Raw genomic sequence first — 14,372 nt, forward strand, 5'->3', positions numbered from 1 at the left:
CACTCTATTTCTGTTGATGTTATGCAAAACTGAAGCATAGACTTGGATGGGTAAATATGTATAATGTCACTACTGAGAAATTCCTAACCTTGTCATCTTTAAGCTTTAATTATCAGTTCAATGTCTGTCTTGTCAATTACAAAATGAAAATTGTGTCTATATACAGAAATAGTCTTTAACATGTTGGTTGCTTTTTTCCCTCCCCCAATTTAAGATTAAAATATAGTGTTTGTACAGTATTTAGGTCAAACTAGATGCTGGAAATTCTGTCTTTAACCACATTATTTTGTTTTTTCTTCTACAGAAAATTGAAAGTCTCAAAGAAACAACGAGTGTAAGCTTACTTAATTTTTATATCTATTATATATGGAATCTGAAATTGACCTTATTTTCTTGGGAAAGTTTTTAAAGCTTTTTACAGAAAAGTGGGAATCCATATTGGGTCAACAGTGTGATGACAGAGGCAGCCTGGTTCTGGTGCTGTCTTCAGATTTATGTCTAGCACCTTAGAATCATAAAATCATAGAAGAGTTGAGGTTGGAAGGGACTTCTGAAGGTCTGGAGTCCAACCCCATGCTCAGAGCATGGTCAGCTAGAGCAGGTTGCCCAGGATCAAATCTAGTTGGGTTTTGAGTAGCTCCGAGGATGGAGGCTCTGTAACCTCTCTGGGCAACCTGTTCCACTCTTTGATCATCCCTAGAGTAAAAAAGTGTTTTCTTATGTTTAAGGTGAATTTCCTGTATTTCAATTTGTGGCCATTGACTGTCATCCTGTCACTGGGCACCACTGAGAAGAGTCTAGCTCTGTCATTTTTTACACCCTGCCATCCCAATCAGATATTGATGGCCATTGGTAAGGTCTCCCCTAGCTTTTTCTTCTCCAGATTAAACAAGCCCAGCTCTCAGCCTCTCTTCACATGACAGTTTACCTGCTTGCAGCACTGTGAAAGTTTGAAGCTGACCTCCGTTTCACCCTGACAACCTGTGTTGTGTTCAGCTTTTGGAAACTTCAGTTTTCTACTGTTATGCTTTTGTCTCTATAAAAAAAAAAGGGGGGAAGGGAAAGTAGAGGTTCTGCAGGAGTGAGTGTCCATTTAGTTCTTGCCCAAGATTTCAGTTAATATTCTGTATAACTAATAAAAATACCTGTAAATACAAAATACTACAGGATAATAATACAAGGGTTTTTTCTGTTATTTTTGTTTTCCTAGAGCATGGTAGAATCAATAAAACACTGCATTGTGTTGCTACAGATTGCTAAAGTAAGTACACTGTAAACTATTTTGAATTTTAATTATACAGCATTAATCTGTGTGAAAACAATTGAAATCTAAAAGTGTGTTCTATATGATCCAGGATATATATCTAAAAAAATTGGTATAAGTTGATTTATGCTACTATTTTAATGAAGTTTCTGAAATACTGAGTTCCACAGCAGACAGTCCTGTTAATGTTCGTGGTAACAGTTGTGTTGATGATATAGCTTTTCTTTTGAGATAAACTTTCTTTTGCAGAGTTTGCTATTAGACTAAATAAGAACTTAAACATAAGTGTGACAGAATAGAAACTTAACAAGACTCTTCTTTCTGCTTCATTTAAGAATATGACTAACAAATAGAAAAAGGGAAAATTGTGATGTTAATCTAAACTGGTTTGGCAAGGTTTTTTGTAGGTCTGAAGTTCATGGTGATGTTGGAACTTCTTGAAGTAAGAATTGTATTATTTGAGAATGCAATATGGGTAATGCAGTCATGCTTTTCACTTAAATGTTTTGTTGCTTTTTAAAATTTAGTGAGATTTGGATTTACTTTTTTTTGTCAAGTTCTGCTTTTACAGGCCTTCATGTACTATATTTAGGATATGTTAATTGTGAGCTGCTGATTTATACCTTGCGACCGAAGTGAAGGAAGATGGTGTTTTGCAAAGAAATTAATTTATAGGTGTAGGCTTTTCAATTTTTTTTTTCCCTGTAGTCTAGATCACCTTTTTGTTTTGTAGCTTTCAAATACGATACTGCTGTTTGTCTTCATTATAGATGCCAGATACAATGTACAACATTTTGAGGCCAGTGAAAATTTAAGTATTTAGAACCTTGCAGGATCAGAAGTCATTCACTAAAAGGATCAGTGCATATTTTGTGAAATTCAGATTTCATATCAGTAGCTTAAAAATTCTGAAGAAACGGTTTCTAAGTTAACTGGCTTATACAAAACCAAAAATATTTTACAAGTATTAGGGTACATTGAAATGGTTTTGTGCCACATGAATCTGGAGCTAGAACAGTCTTTACTTAACATACAGTGATACTATTTGAATCCTTCACTGCAGTGATAGCAAGAAAAGCCTTGTCAGTACTTAATAATTTGCTGTTATTTAGTACTGGGTATATTTAGAATTTTTTTAGTACGGTGAAACCAGTAGACTATACGTCATTCTTTGGGGATTTGGTGGAGTCAATTATAGATAGATTAGATGGTAGTATACTAGTTTTCTTACACAGCTATATGTGACTTGCTGTATTAAGGTAGCTGTTGGAAAAACTGTGTGCAATGACTGACTTGCTCATTTTTTGTTAATTACTATATAAATGTATTTAATAGTTGTTATTTTCACAGAGGTTTAGTTCCTATGAAATTTTGCTCTTTTTTTAAAAAGCTCTGCTATGTAATCAGCAAATCTGAAAGAGTAGAATTATAACCTGCTTTTCAGGTTCTTGATCAAAGCTGGTAATAGGTGGCTGAGTTAGTTTTCTTGTTTCTATTGAATATCAAATTCCATTTCTGCTATGGGTAAGTTTGATGGGGGATAGACAAAAAGCATCTTGTGCTGATGCTAAGCACACTTTGAAGTTGGTTAGGTGGTTTGCTGATAATGGACAAAACTGAACTTGTAGTGGCAGATGTAGTCATTTTTGATCAGGTTCAGTGCTTTACTACTCCAACTACCATAAAAGTGTAAAGGTAGGTAGAATTTGGGTCCCCCAAAGATACTAAGACTTGCTTTCTGTTACAGTAAGTCAGACCCTGAAGTCCTCCTTTCAGTACTAGTAAATATTAACCAGTGTAAATAGATGGACTTATCCATTGAGGAGTGGGGTTTTTTTTGTTTGTTTTTTGCTAAACCATATCTAAAGCTCTTGTAGAGCTATTGAAGATAAGGTGGTTTAAATGAGTGGTTTATGCACAACTAATTGGAAGACATTGGTCCACATATAGTGAAAAATACCCTCTATAAATCTTCTTGCAATTTTAATAACCTTTATTCTGCTTCATCTCCGTCTTCTTTCTCTCTCTCTCAGGCAACTATACTTGTTGACTACATGGCAATTCTGTTTCTCCCCCCCCCGCCCCCCTTTTCTATAAACTGTGTTGGTATCCTGATTTCTTAGTGCTGTAGGAATCAAGAATACAGGGGGTTTGGGCTTGTTTTTGCAGTTCTGTAAGTTGCATGTATATGAAGCATTATATATGTAAAAATGTATTGTGTCTGACTGATAGCTTTCTGTTCTCCAGTATGGAACCTTTTAAGATTCTGCAAGTTTTTTTCCCAAAGCTGTAAGGCAAGTATGGCTGCTGGCTTACACTGCTGAAAATAAATCATATTAACACCACCCCTGCACCCCATTTTTACTTCTGCAGTGCCTTGCTCATTAGGAGACAGACTTCACAATTACTTTCTGGTTGTTTGGTAACTTGAAAATTGTTATCACTTCTCCATATACTCAGAACATCTGTTTCAAACACACAGCCATTTATTATTTGGATGATTTTGGTACATTGAGGCAAACCTGGTGTTTGGGGGTTTTTTGTTATGTTTTTTTAATTGTGTGTTATGTTGAGCTGTGTCGTCGACTCTTGAAACAACCTGCCTTAGGACTTGAACAGTTAAATTTTCATTAAACTTACTGGTAAATCAAGTGTGTAATCATGCCACTTGTACTTGAGGTGACCCAAGGCATTTTCAAAACAGTGAAGTAAATACCAGCTAAATAGGAATATGTTATAATACATACATTGCTTATCAAAAAGCAATCAAAATAAACTAAGTGGGATGGATAGGTGGAGCCTTTGACTTGTGTTGTCCCCTTTGTGTGTATGGCAGTTGAAGACGTCCAGCTTTGCTGATGTGTGTGTTGTAAAATGTATGTAATGGTCTGTTAGTGATTTGGTAAACTACAGTCTTAGAAATATATATTATATGTTTTATGAAGTAGCTTTTATAATTTAGATATTTAGTTTTGCATCTTTGCCTTCCCTTTTTCACTCCATCATTTCTGGTGAGTCTTGCCTGCCTAGTTTTGTGGCATTTCTGCCTTCCTTACCTTACCAACATGCCACATTGCTGATTGTGCATTACTGAGATAGGATAGCAAGCTTCAGTACCAATGCAGCATCTTTGTGTTTTATCTCTTAGGTCATAGAGATGATAGCGTAAGATGGAAATTTTGTATGTTAAAAAAAAATTAACGTATTTGGACTGCAGTGTTATTCTACCTTCTGTGTGTGTTAGTTTGCAACCTGGTGGAACTCATTGCCCTTAGTGTTGTTTTTCTCATGGAAAGCCTTGCTTAAGAAATGTCAACTAGCAGACATGAAATTTGAGCAGCCTATTGCTAACTATATAAGCTAAGGAAGAATGTATAAAGTATCAAAACATAAGTATGTGCCAACTTTCTTAATACTATTTACAGCTTTTTCTTTTTTTTCTTGTTCCTCTCTAACAACTGGAAATCTGGGGAAATACTCTGCAAACAAGTCTTAAGATTTACACTAAACAAAGCTATGGATTGATGTATTGGCTAATATGAACCTTGCAGCAGAAGTGATTTGGCTTAGAGTTCAGTAAAATTTATACCGTTGCTGGTACAGTGTTAAAACTGTGCTAACTGTAGATTGGCATTAACTTGTCTGTTGCTAGTGTAATTTCCCCTGATGGCAGTTTTATTCCACGCATTGCCTGCTCTTTCACATATGCTTCTAGGCAAAAAACCCCAAATCCTAGATTATAAATAATCTAAAAACATTTTAAAATCTAAGGGATACCAAAAAGCAAAACTTAAAAACATTTAACTTATAAAGGCACTTCTGCATTTCAAAAGCAAAAAGTGCTTTTGAAAACTTGACCTGTATGCTAATCACAGTTCTCTAGAAACTGAGAACTTTGTGTCTTTTGGTTTTCAGGGACTCATTGGTGCTGCAGACCATGTTTTGGGGGGGCTCTTAGCTATTTGGGAAGAACCTACATTGTAAAGCGTAATTGTATTCTGCAGTGCAGAAACGGTATTTTTAAAATTGTTCAAACTTGTGTGGACAGATCCTTAGAAAATGCTAATCCTCAGAGGTGCAGTGACTATGTATAGAATTGTTTCTTCTAAGTTTAGTTAGTGTATCAGATGATGAGGAACATTTTATGGCTGAAAATGTAAACATTCCTGAGAGAAACTTGCTGTTCTCACTTAACACAGAACTGATAAGTCATACAAGATTGTTATGTTGATATTTTTAACATTTTTTCCTTAAGGACCAAAATAATGAGGAGAAGCACGCAGATGGACTTATAGTAAGTTTAAATCTAATCTTTATCTCCCTTTATTTCTGCAGAACATGTGAACAGAGACCTGAATTTCCACTCATTTTGCAACATACTTCTTCCTTTCTCTAATTTACTGCTTCAAGTGTCTTGTTAAAATTACTGTTGAGTCATGAGCTTCTGATGTTGGCTAACACCCTTGCCTTTAGAAAATATAGTGATCAGTTTTATACTGAGTGTCTTAAGTGGCAGTGTTATGACTGAAAGCTTAGATAAAAATCTGCCATGTGAACAGATGACAGGGAAATTATTGGGATAGAAATAGTTTTGTGTTCCGTCTGAAGTATCTTTATGTATGAAATAGATCAGCTATCTGTGTGCTTCAAGTAGTTTGTCTTTTCTACAGTGCTGCTCATTTGATGCAAAGTTGTATTATGTCTGTTTAAGCAATGCTTCTTCTTTAATATAACGCCTGCATTTTTAATGTAACTTCTGTCATCTTTGATTTCGGTCACATGTGACTTCTTTCTTCCTTCTCTTTTTGTCACTTGAGTACATTTCAGATACTTTTAATAGGAGATTGGTTTCAGTAAAACATAACTCTAAAAATCGTAGTGTGTTCTCATTACAGCTGACAATAATTTCCAAGCTTTATTTGTCTTTCCGTTATATACAGCTTTAGCAGTATGATTTTCTGGTATGAACTTTGGAGTAAATATGCACATAGAGGTTTTGATTTCGTGCTTATCATAAATAAGACGAATGATTTTCCTGTGGATAGTCATGTAATTCAGGTCTTAGTGTAATGGAATAGGTTCTGTTATGTGCCCTGGAAAAGAGAAGTTATGCAGCCAGACACTACCCCAGGCGGAGGTGGTATGCACATTAGATCTGCAACTCAGAAATTTCATATAGATATTACAACTTACTATAGTCTGAATTTGATTAGCCACTGTTCTAATTGTCTGTCGGCTGGCTTATACTGGGGAGAAAAAAAAAAAGTATTTCTGTAAGAATATATTAACTGATTCATCAGTGAATGTGAAGACTGAAATTTTGATGCTATTGAGGTCAATGTTAGCTTGGACTAAAGGTCAGGATTTCGCTTTAAACTCGGGCAGGAATATGATCAATGTTTGATACCATGGTGGGATGACGGTCTTGTCGTTTCTGCATGGTTGTTTTTAAGTTTGTTATTAAACTCAGAGTAGGAAACTTTCTGGTCGACCTTCATCTGTTTCTAAACCATGAAGGCATACCCCAAAACAAGAAGCTCAGGTTCATGTTGCAGTTTGGAGAATTGTTTAAGGATAAGGTTACAACACTGTGTACAAGGCCAAAGTTACTTTGGGTTGGGTTTTTTTTTCCTTTTTTCACACCAGTGTTCTGTATTGTATATATTATTAGTTTCCCTAAAAACTAGGAGAGATAGAGATAGCAATAGCATCCTGTGTATCATAGGACCTTCTTGATTTTTAAGTTTCTTAACTCTGAAAATGGGATCATGATTTTAAACTGAAATAGTGGGACAGGGACCTACCTGTGTTGCGTGCGTAATTGCACAAGCAGTTGAAGTGATGTGTTAAGGGACATTGATTTTATGCTGGAATACAGTGGAGTAACAGTATGTGTACTGGATTATTTGTATACTAGTTAGTAACACCAATGAAAATTTAGAAAGCAATTTTTATGCCTTTTTTTTAAACTGGAGGTTTTTTTAAAAATAAACAGGGAATAATAGTTTTGTTTTCAATTAAATAAATCCTGTGCTGTAAAAAAATAATAAAAATCTTCACTGCTTCACTGATTTTAATGTAGGACGAAGTTCAGAATTACAGTTACCCAGGAAAGGAGGCAAGAAAGAAGTCTTCCATTTGTAGGAAAATGGGAGGAGGAAGGTTAAAATGACCCTGTTTCCCTCAGTCTGCATGCAAATAGAAATTAATAGACTAAAAGGAGGGAAGGACAGTTGGAGACTCTCTTCTGTTTTAAATATTGATCTAAAAAGAGGATAGGAATAAACATACTGACTAAATTTAAAGGCAAAGCTCATCTACCTTTTTTTAAAGTAGAACTTGGTATTGTATGACCTTCCTGTGCTTGATATTCTTCAACTTAAGCACAGTAGCAAGATTTCCTAGCAAATTGAGGCAAAGATTTTCACAGTTCCGACATAAATCAATGGTTTTAAATTGCTAGTTTGGATGAAAAGACATTGCAATTTAGATTTCTAAGCGGCTTGTTGTATAAGAGCCAAGAATGTATACTGAAGTCAGTGACTTTTGTGAGTGTCAACTTGAATTGGTGCTTCATTTTCAAAATGGCCACGCTCATACATAGACTGAAATGTCCTCTACTGGAGATGCACTGAAAACTGTCGGCTTGCATTGGCAAGAGTTTTGGCAACAAAGCCACTTCATGGCTGTAAGCATGCTGATGATTCTTATTAATTTATGGGTTGATTTACTATGGTCTGGACAAATTATTTTTTGAAAAAAAAATGGTTTTAAAAATACAGATTACCTATCCTAATGTTTGCCAGATAATTTGCGTCTTAACTTTCCCCTCTTTGCATGCAGTATTTATTAATGGACATTGGAAGGAATGCTGGAAGCTAGAACTTGAAATAAGAATTCTTTATAGGACAATTCAAATCTGTAGCAAATTCAGTTTAGTGTAAAATCTGTGTAAAGAATTGAAGTATTACCACTTTGAAAGTATTTCTCATGTCCTCAACTGTCAATTTGTGTTTTACTTTCTCTCTCAGGAATTTGCTATCTTGCATTTGGGCATTTCTTGTGCTCACAATGTTCTTGCTATCTATGCTTTATCTATCTATTTATTTATTAAATTGAGAAAAAATGTGCTCTTCTTTCGTTTGTCTCAGAGCACTATAAACCCGGTTGACGCAGTATATCAGCCCAGTCCTTTGGAACAGTCAGTGATCAGCACAATGCCTTCCCAAGCGGTTATACCTCCAGGTATGGTGTACAGAAAGAACCTCAGCAGAAATACTCTTGAGCAGAGCAGGATGCAACTGCAGTCTAGATGGAGGGGCTGCATAATGGTGGATAGCTTCTGTGTCACATATGCAATACAGGTGCACACTCACCACAGTGGTGCAAGGGAAGGCAAAGGAGCGGGAGGTATGGAGCTTCCTCAGCCATCAGGAAAAATCTGCCTCTACCTCTGTGGATAAGCTGATGTATTTCACTTGCTCTAAGTTACTAGCTTACATTTCTAATAATATACTTTCTTAAAATAAACAAAACTATAATTTTCAGAAAAGATAAATGCTTTCTAGCTAAATAACTGCAAATTTTTTAAAATGCCATCTTTGTTTAATAATAAGAAAGAGCTAGATAACGATGATGGAAACATGTTTTTCTGTCTGAATGGCTTTTATAGAAAAGGATTTCATTGTTGAAGGTGAGGTGAAATGAGGTGGAATCTCCTTCCCAACAAAAGTATACATCTCATATTTAAATGTGAATTTTGAGTTTAACATATCAAAATATCTCCTAGAACCTGCTCAGTTGTGCAAGTCAGAGCAGCGACCCTCATCTTTGCCAGTGGGACCTGTAGTAGCATCGCTTGGAAATCAGACTCCAACACCAAATAGTACAGGTACAGTTCTGTGTAACTGTCTTACTGAAGTACAAGAGACAAAACCTGAATATATACTGTCTGTAACCTAATGTAATAAGCTATTAAGACAACATTGTATTATTGACCTACGTCTTGCTTTTAATCAACACTTATTTCATTGTTGTGTTAAAATCAATTATTCTGCTCTTTCTCCCCTCCATGTATACATAATCCATAGGAGTATTACCAGCTTGCTTTCTTGTCTCCATTGTTGCAATCTTGCAGTAATTGGCACAAGAACTTTGCAGTTAATACCTCATGTGTGGTCTTTGGGCTTTTTAATTCATTGATTCCCTAGTCTACCCCTTAAATAATAGCATTCATTGGGCTTTTTAAAACTACAATAGATGCTTTGAAGCAAAAGTTGCTGAAATATGTATGAAGTATGAATTCCTATAATATTTCTAAGGGTTTTTTTTGAAACCATAGCTACATACTTAACATATTTTTAATTATCTGTCTACATTGACTGTTACTTCCTGATCAGTTGTATTGATTAGATTGTCCAATCATGGTAAAACTCTCTGTCCACCCCCCAGTTTTTTTCTAAGCTTGTGTATAAATGATTTGTTGTTACTCTATTACTACCTTTACTTCCTAGAACATTAATATGTGTGTCAAACAGTATTTGCCCCAATCTGAAAAATGAAGGATACCACTGCTGGCTTTTTCTCCTGCCAGAAAGTTCCTTTTTTTAGTCTTACTCTATGCATCTCATCTTCTAGTTAGTTTCTGATGGTTGTTTGTGTAAATACCTTAGCTTGCTTAATAACCTCTGTTGTGACTTAGGCTTCCACAAAAGGTCTGTGTCAGTGTTAACCTGATTTGTCTTTATTGCTATAACTCTTCCGAAAAATGGCAAGTTAGTGATGAGACAGGACTTGTGTAATCCAATTTAGAAACTGTATTCATTAGATTTCATCACAAATATATTTGTAGCGAAATTGGAAAAAGATGTTTTAGGCAAGTAGAATACAAGTTGAGTGACAACTAGCTGGACTGCCAGGCCCGAGGCTTGCGATCAGATGTATGAGGTCCAAATGGCAACCAAGTGACTATTGGTGTTTCTCAGGGGTTGATACTGGGTCCAATAGTGCTTAACATCTCAGACAACCTAGACGTGGACCTTGCCAAATTGGAGAGAACAATGGATAGGACAGGGCTGCCATTCAGGGGGGCTGTGACAGACAGGGGAAGTGGACTGACAGAAACCTCGTGAAGTTTGATGAAGGAAATGCAAAGTCCTCCACCCACCTACGATGGGCATAGCCCTTGGCCTGCCCTGTTGCATGGGGTTAACTGCAGCTTGGCAGAAGAGGAGTCAGGGGTCCTGGTGAGCAACAAGTGGAACATGGGTCAGCAGTGTGCCCTTGTGGTGATGAAGGTTTTGCTGCATACCAGTCTGGATTAGTGAGAGTGTAAAGAGCAGATTAAGAGAAGTGATTGTTCCTCTCTACTTGGGATCTGTGGGACCACATCTTGAGTACTATGTATAGTTTGGGGTTTCACAGTACAAAGACATGGACCACTGAGGTTAGGAAGCTGAGCCCCATGACTGGGTTTGTTCAGCCTTAGGAAGATCAAGCTAAAGAGGGATGTTACTGCTGTCTTCTGCTAACTATTGGGAGGGTGTAAAAAAGATTGAACTGGGCTCCTCTTGGAGATGCACAGCAAAAGGATGAGGCAATCAACACAAGTTGTAAGAAAGGAAATTCTAAGTAGGTATTAGAAAATGTTATGGTTTTATAATGAGGTGGTTCAAACTTTCAAATAAGTTCTTCAGAAAGATCATAGAATCCTCATCTTGAGAGATATTTAACTTGACTAGATGTGGTCTGGAACAAACTGGTCTAATTTTGGAGTTGTCTGGGCCTTGAGTAGAGAGCAGTCCAGATGACTTCCAGAGATCCCTTCCAACATAAATCATACTATGATTCTATACAAATTTTCAGTATTGTTGTTTTGCCTTTAATTGACAACTTTGGGGAAAACATATCTTTATACTTTACTGTTGTTCTGTGTTCTTGATTTTCCTTGTGACCTTTCTTTTGTTATCTGTTAAATGAAACTCAGTATGAACCTGACTAATTATTGCTTCTAATTTTGTAAGATATCATACCTTCTGAGTTTGCATAGTCTTTATTGATTTGAACAATCCTACTCATAAGTTAGAACTGGTGGATTTTGAAAGAATTTTTTTGTTTTTATTAAGTCTGTAATTTTTAATACTCCATAGGAAGCGGGCAATCAGCACCTAGCAGCAGTCTCACCTCTCCAAGCCATGTCAACCTGTCTCCAAATACAGTCCCAGATTTTTCTTACTCAAGCAGTGAGGATGAGTTCTATGATGCTGATGAATTCTATCAGAGCAGTTCTTCCCCAAAGCGATGTATGGAGTAAGTAGCTGAAAGTATGCAGTGTGTGCTGGATACAATTTTTATCTACAAGGGCATGGTTTGTCTGCTTGTAGAAGTTAGTTAAGCTGAATAAGTCATATTGGCTTTTAAAAAAAAAAAAAAAAAAAAAAAAAAAGGCAGGGGAGGCAAAAAAGCCACTTTGAGTAACAGAACAAGATTACCCCCTCCCCCAGCACAGTCATCTATGAGGGATGCAGTTTCCTCCTCTGCTCCTTCCCATTCCATCGTGTATATATGTTGACAAAACTCTAACATAAACCAACTTTGGGAAGCCCCCACCTCAGAGATATAAGCTGAGACCACGGTGTATTCCACATGCATTTGTTGCAGCCTTTGGTAAATAGCCAATTCCCGCTCACATTTACTAAATGAAATTTTTGCAGTTGACTGCCTTTCCCCAAAATCTCTGTTTACTCTTCTTTTCTATGAATTTCAGAATTAATTTTAAGAGATGCTACACATTTCGAAGAGGAATTAGCTGTTTTACACCTTCCTGTGGTATTATCTTAAGATTGCAGGCCTTCCCATTCGTTCAGCTACAGTCCATTTTAAGTTTTCTGTGAATTAGTGTGCAGCACATATATTAATGTCTATCAGTAAACTCCTTGTCTAAGTATATCAAATTATCATAATTTGGTGTGAATTAGTTCATTGTGAATTGTGAGAATTTATTACTCTTCTTTAGTTCTTCAGGGTCTGCTGCAGTCTTGACTCGGAGCAGCACAGGAAGTAGTCTGAAACGTCCGGATACCACAGAGTCCCTCAATTCTTCCATGTCTAATGGGACAAATGATGCTGGTAAGTGGACTGTATGAACTTTTAGTAAGGAACTCTTGATTGTTAATCTGTGTGTAAACTGTGTCAATATATGTATGATCATATATATATGACAAGGTACTTATGGAAAATGGTTTATCTACTGTTTCTTTACTAATGAAAGATTGTTGAATTGTAGGTTTTAAAAACCATAGCTTTATAAATAAGACCTTTTTGACAGCTAATGTATATGCTAATTAAATACAGTCTGGTTTTGAATGTTTAGAGAAAAACAAAAGCAATTTGGTCTTTCTAGATCTCTTCGATCCTCCTGATGATCGAGATGATGATGGGGAAGGAGAATCAGTGGAAGAACATAAGAGTGTTATTATGCATCTATTGTCACAAGTTAGATTAGGAATGGATCTAACAAAGGTAAACTTGCTGATTTGTTCATGGGGAAGGGAGGGAGAGTAAACCCTGAATTCTGTGTAAATCAGTTCAATGTTAAAGTAGTAATTTAACTATATATTTGTTCTAAGAGCTAGTTAAGCTATAATCTCTTCAGCATGGTATTGTTTTTAACTGGAGTTGTTACTGGGAGGGGAAAAACAAATGCAGAATGAATATATCCCACTGCTAAAATCTGTTTGGGAAAATAGTTTGCTATGGAAAGTAGCTGTTTGTTCTCTTTGAACCTGATCCTTGGAGTGCCTGTAAAGCTGGGATAAGAGGAATGCTGTATGCAGTAGTAACGTTTCTCCTGTCTTTAGCTTCCTAGAACAAAGATCTACAAGATCCCAGTGTATGGAGACATTCAATAAGACATAAATAAAATAAAAGGGGAAATTAAGCATATAGTGAAATGCTTTGCTTAACTGGGATCTTGTTGAGTAAGTTGCTTGTGTATTTTAAAATGCTACATGTAGGTCTGGCCAGTAAAGAGTTGGATTTTTCGTGAATGTGATTCATGATGTTGTCTGTCTTAAGGTTGAATGAACAGCATTCTGAAGGTGTTGATCCTTCTAGGCAGCTTGGTTAAATTTAAACAAGTAATTCCAGATTGAAAGAGAGTAGGAGAGATCAGTCCTATCATTAGTTTCCTTAAGTGGATGACTTTAACTGTCCAGTCTGGAACTCACAACAGACAATAAAAAGATAAAACTTTTCTGGAGAAATAGCCAGCAGCTTGTAAGCAAACTATGGAAGGTTTCTGGCAGTTCTGAATAGGAATTGATCCAAAATGTGTGTTTTGGAAACTCCTGGAATGGTTGAAAATTACTGATCTCAAGTTAAGCTGCCAAGAAGCATCACAAGCATGCATCTTGTCTGCATCACTTTAAAGTCAACAACAGCAATCAACACTGTTTTCAACAGTGGTCTATACCACACTGACACAGACAGCAGATCCACAAGAATGGAACCTGCAAATGCTGTTGGGGAAGAAAAGTAGTAGCGAAGAGATTAACCTTCATCTTGATAAAGAGGCATATAAGAGAATGTGACTACATGGAATGAGATTTTGACTATAACTGAAAATTGATAGGGTACATATAGATGAAATTAATCAGTGTTACTGTAATTAAGAACAGCTTTTGATAAGCTCAGCCATGTAGTTGGATTTGCTCTAAGTGGGACTAGAATATACATAAGATGCGACAGTTCCTCTTAAATCTTTGGTTTTATAGAAGATGCCAGCTGACCTGTATATGTCAGAACTCATTGGTGAGTTTGAGAACACAATCAGCTTACAGGCACACGAAGCCTTGGGTGCTTTGTATGCTATTTACAGTTAGTACATAGAATGCTTTCATGCAGGACGTTAAAGTATCTTGATCTGTAAGAGTTGTTTTTCTTCACCCAGGTGGTTCTTCCAACTTTTATCCTGGAAAGAAGATCACTGTTGGAAATGTATGCTGACTTTTTTGCACATCCGGACTTATTTGTCAGGTATTTGATTTTCAAAGTAGACCATTAACTGATTCTGATACTGCTTATGGCCCTTGTGGGCTGCTAAAAGTAA

The 14,372-nt window shown here is 36.3% G+C and overlaps 1 protein-coding gene across 5 annotated transcripts in view; it reads left to right on the forward strand.

Moving 5' to 3' along the window:
• Positions 1-14,372, forward strand: part of OSBPL9 (oxysterol binding protein like 9) — a 64,842-nt gene that overhangs the window by 44,581 nt on the left and 5,889 nt on the right. For 4 of the 5 annotated variants that reach the window (XM_052802216.1, XM_052802221.1, XM_052802220.1 and 1 more), the window contains 9 exons: positions 305-334; positions 1,211-1,261; positions 5,520-5,558; positions 8,416-8,509; positions 9,054-9,155; positions 11,413-11,572; positions 12,279-12,391; positions 12,666-12,784; positions 14,214-14,299. In XM_052802216.1, coding sequence (XP_052658176.1) covers positions 305-334; positions 1,211-1,261; positions 5,520-5,558; positions 8,416-8,509; positions 9,054-9,155; positions 11,413-11,572; positions 12,279-12,391; positions 12,666-12,784; positions 14,214-14,299 — 794 coding nt within the window. The remainder of the gene's footprint in view (positions 1-304; positions 335-1,210; positions 1,262-5,519; positions 5,559-8,415; positions 8,510-9,053; positions 9,156-11,412; positions 11,573-12,278; positions 12,392-12,665; positions 12,785-14,213; positions 14,300-14,372) is intronic. The other variant, XM_052802219.1, reaches the window with a different exon arrangement.

Source organism: Harpia harpyja, chromosome 11 (assembly GCF_026419915.1).
Source record: "Harpia harpyja isolate bHarHar1 chromosome 11, bHarHar1 primary haplotype, whole genome shotgun sequence".
In the NCBI taxonomy this organism is placed as follows: Eukaryota; Metazoa; Chordata; class Aves; order Accipitriformes; family Accipitridae; genus Harpia; species Harpia harpyja.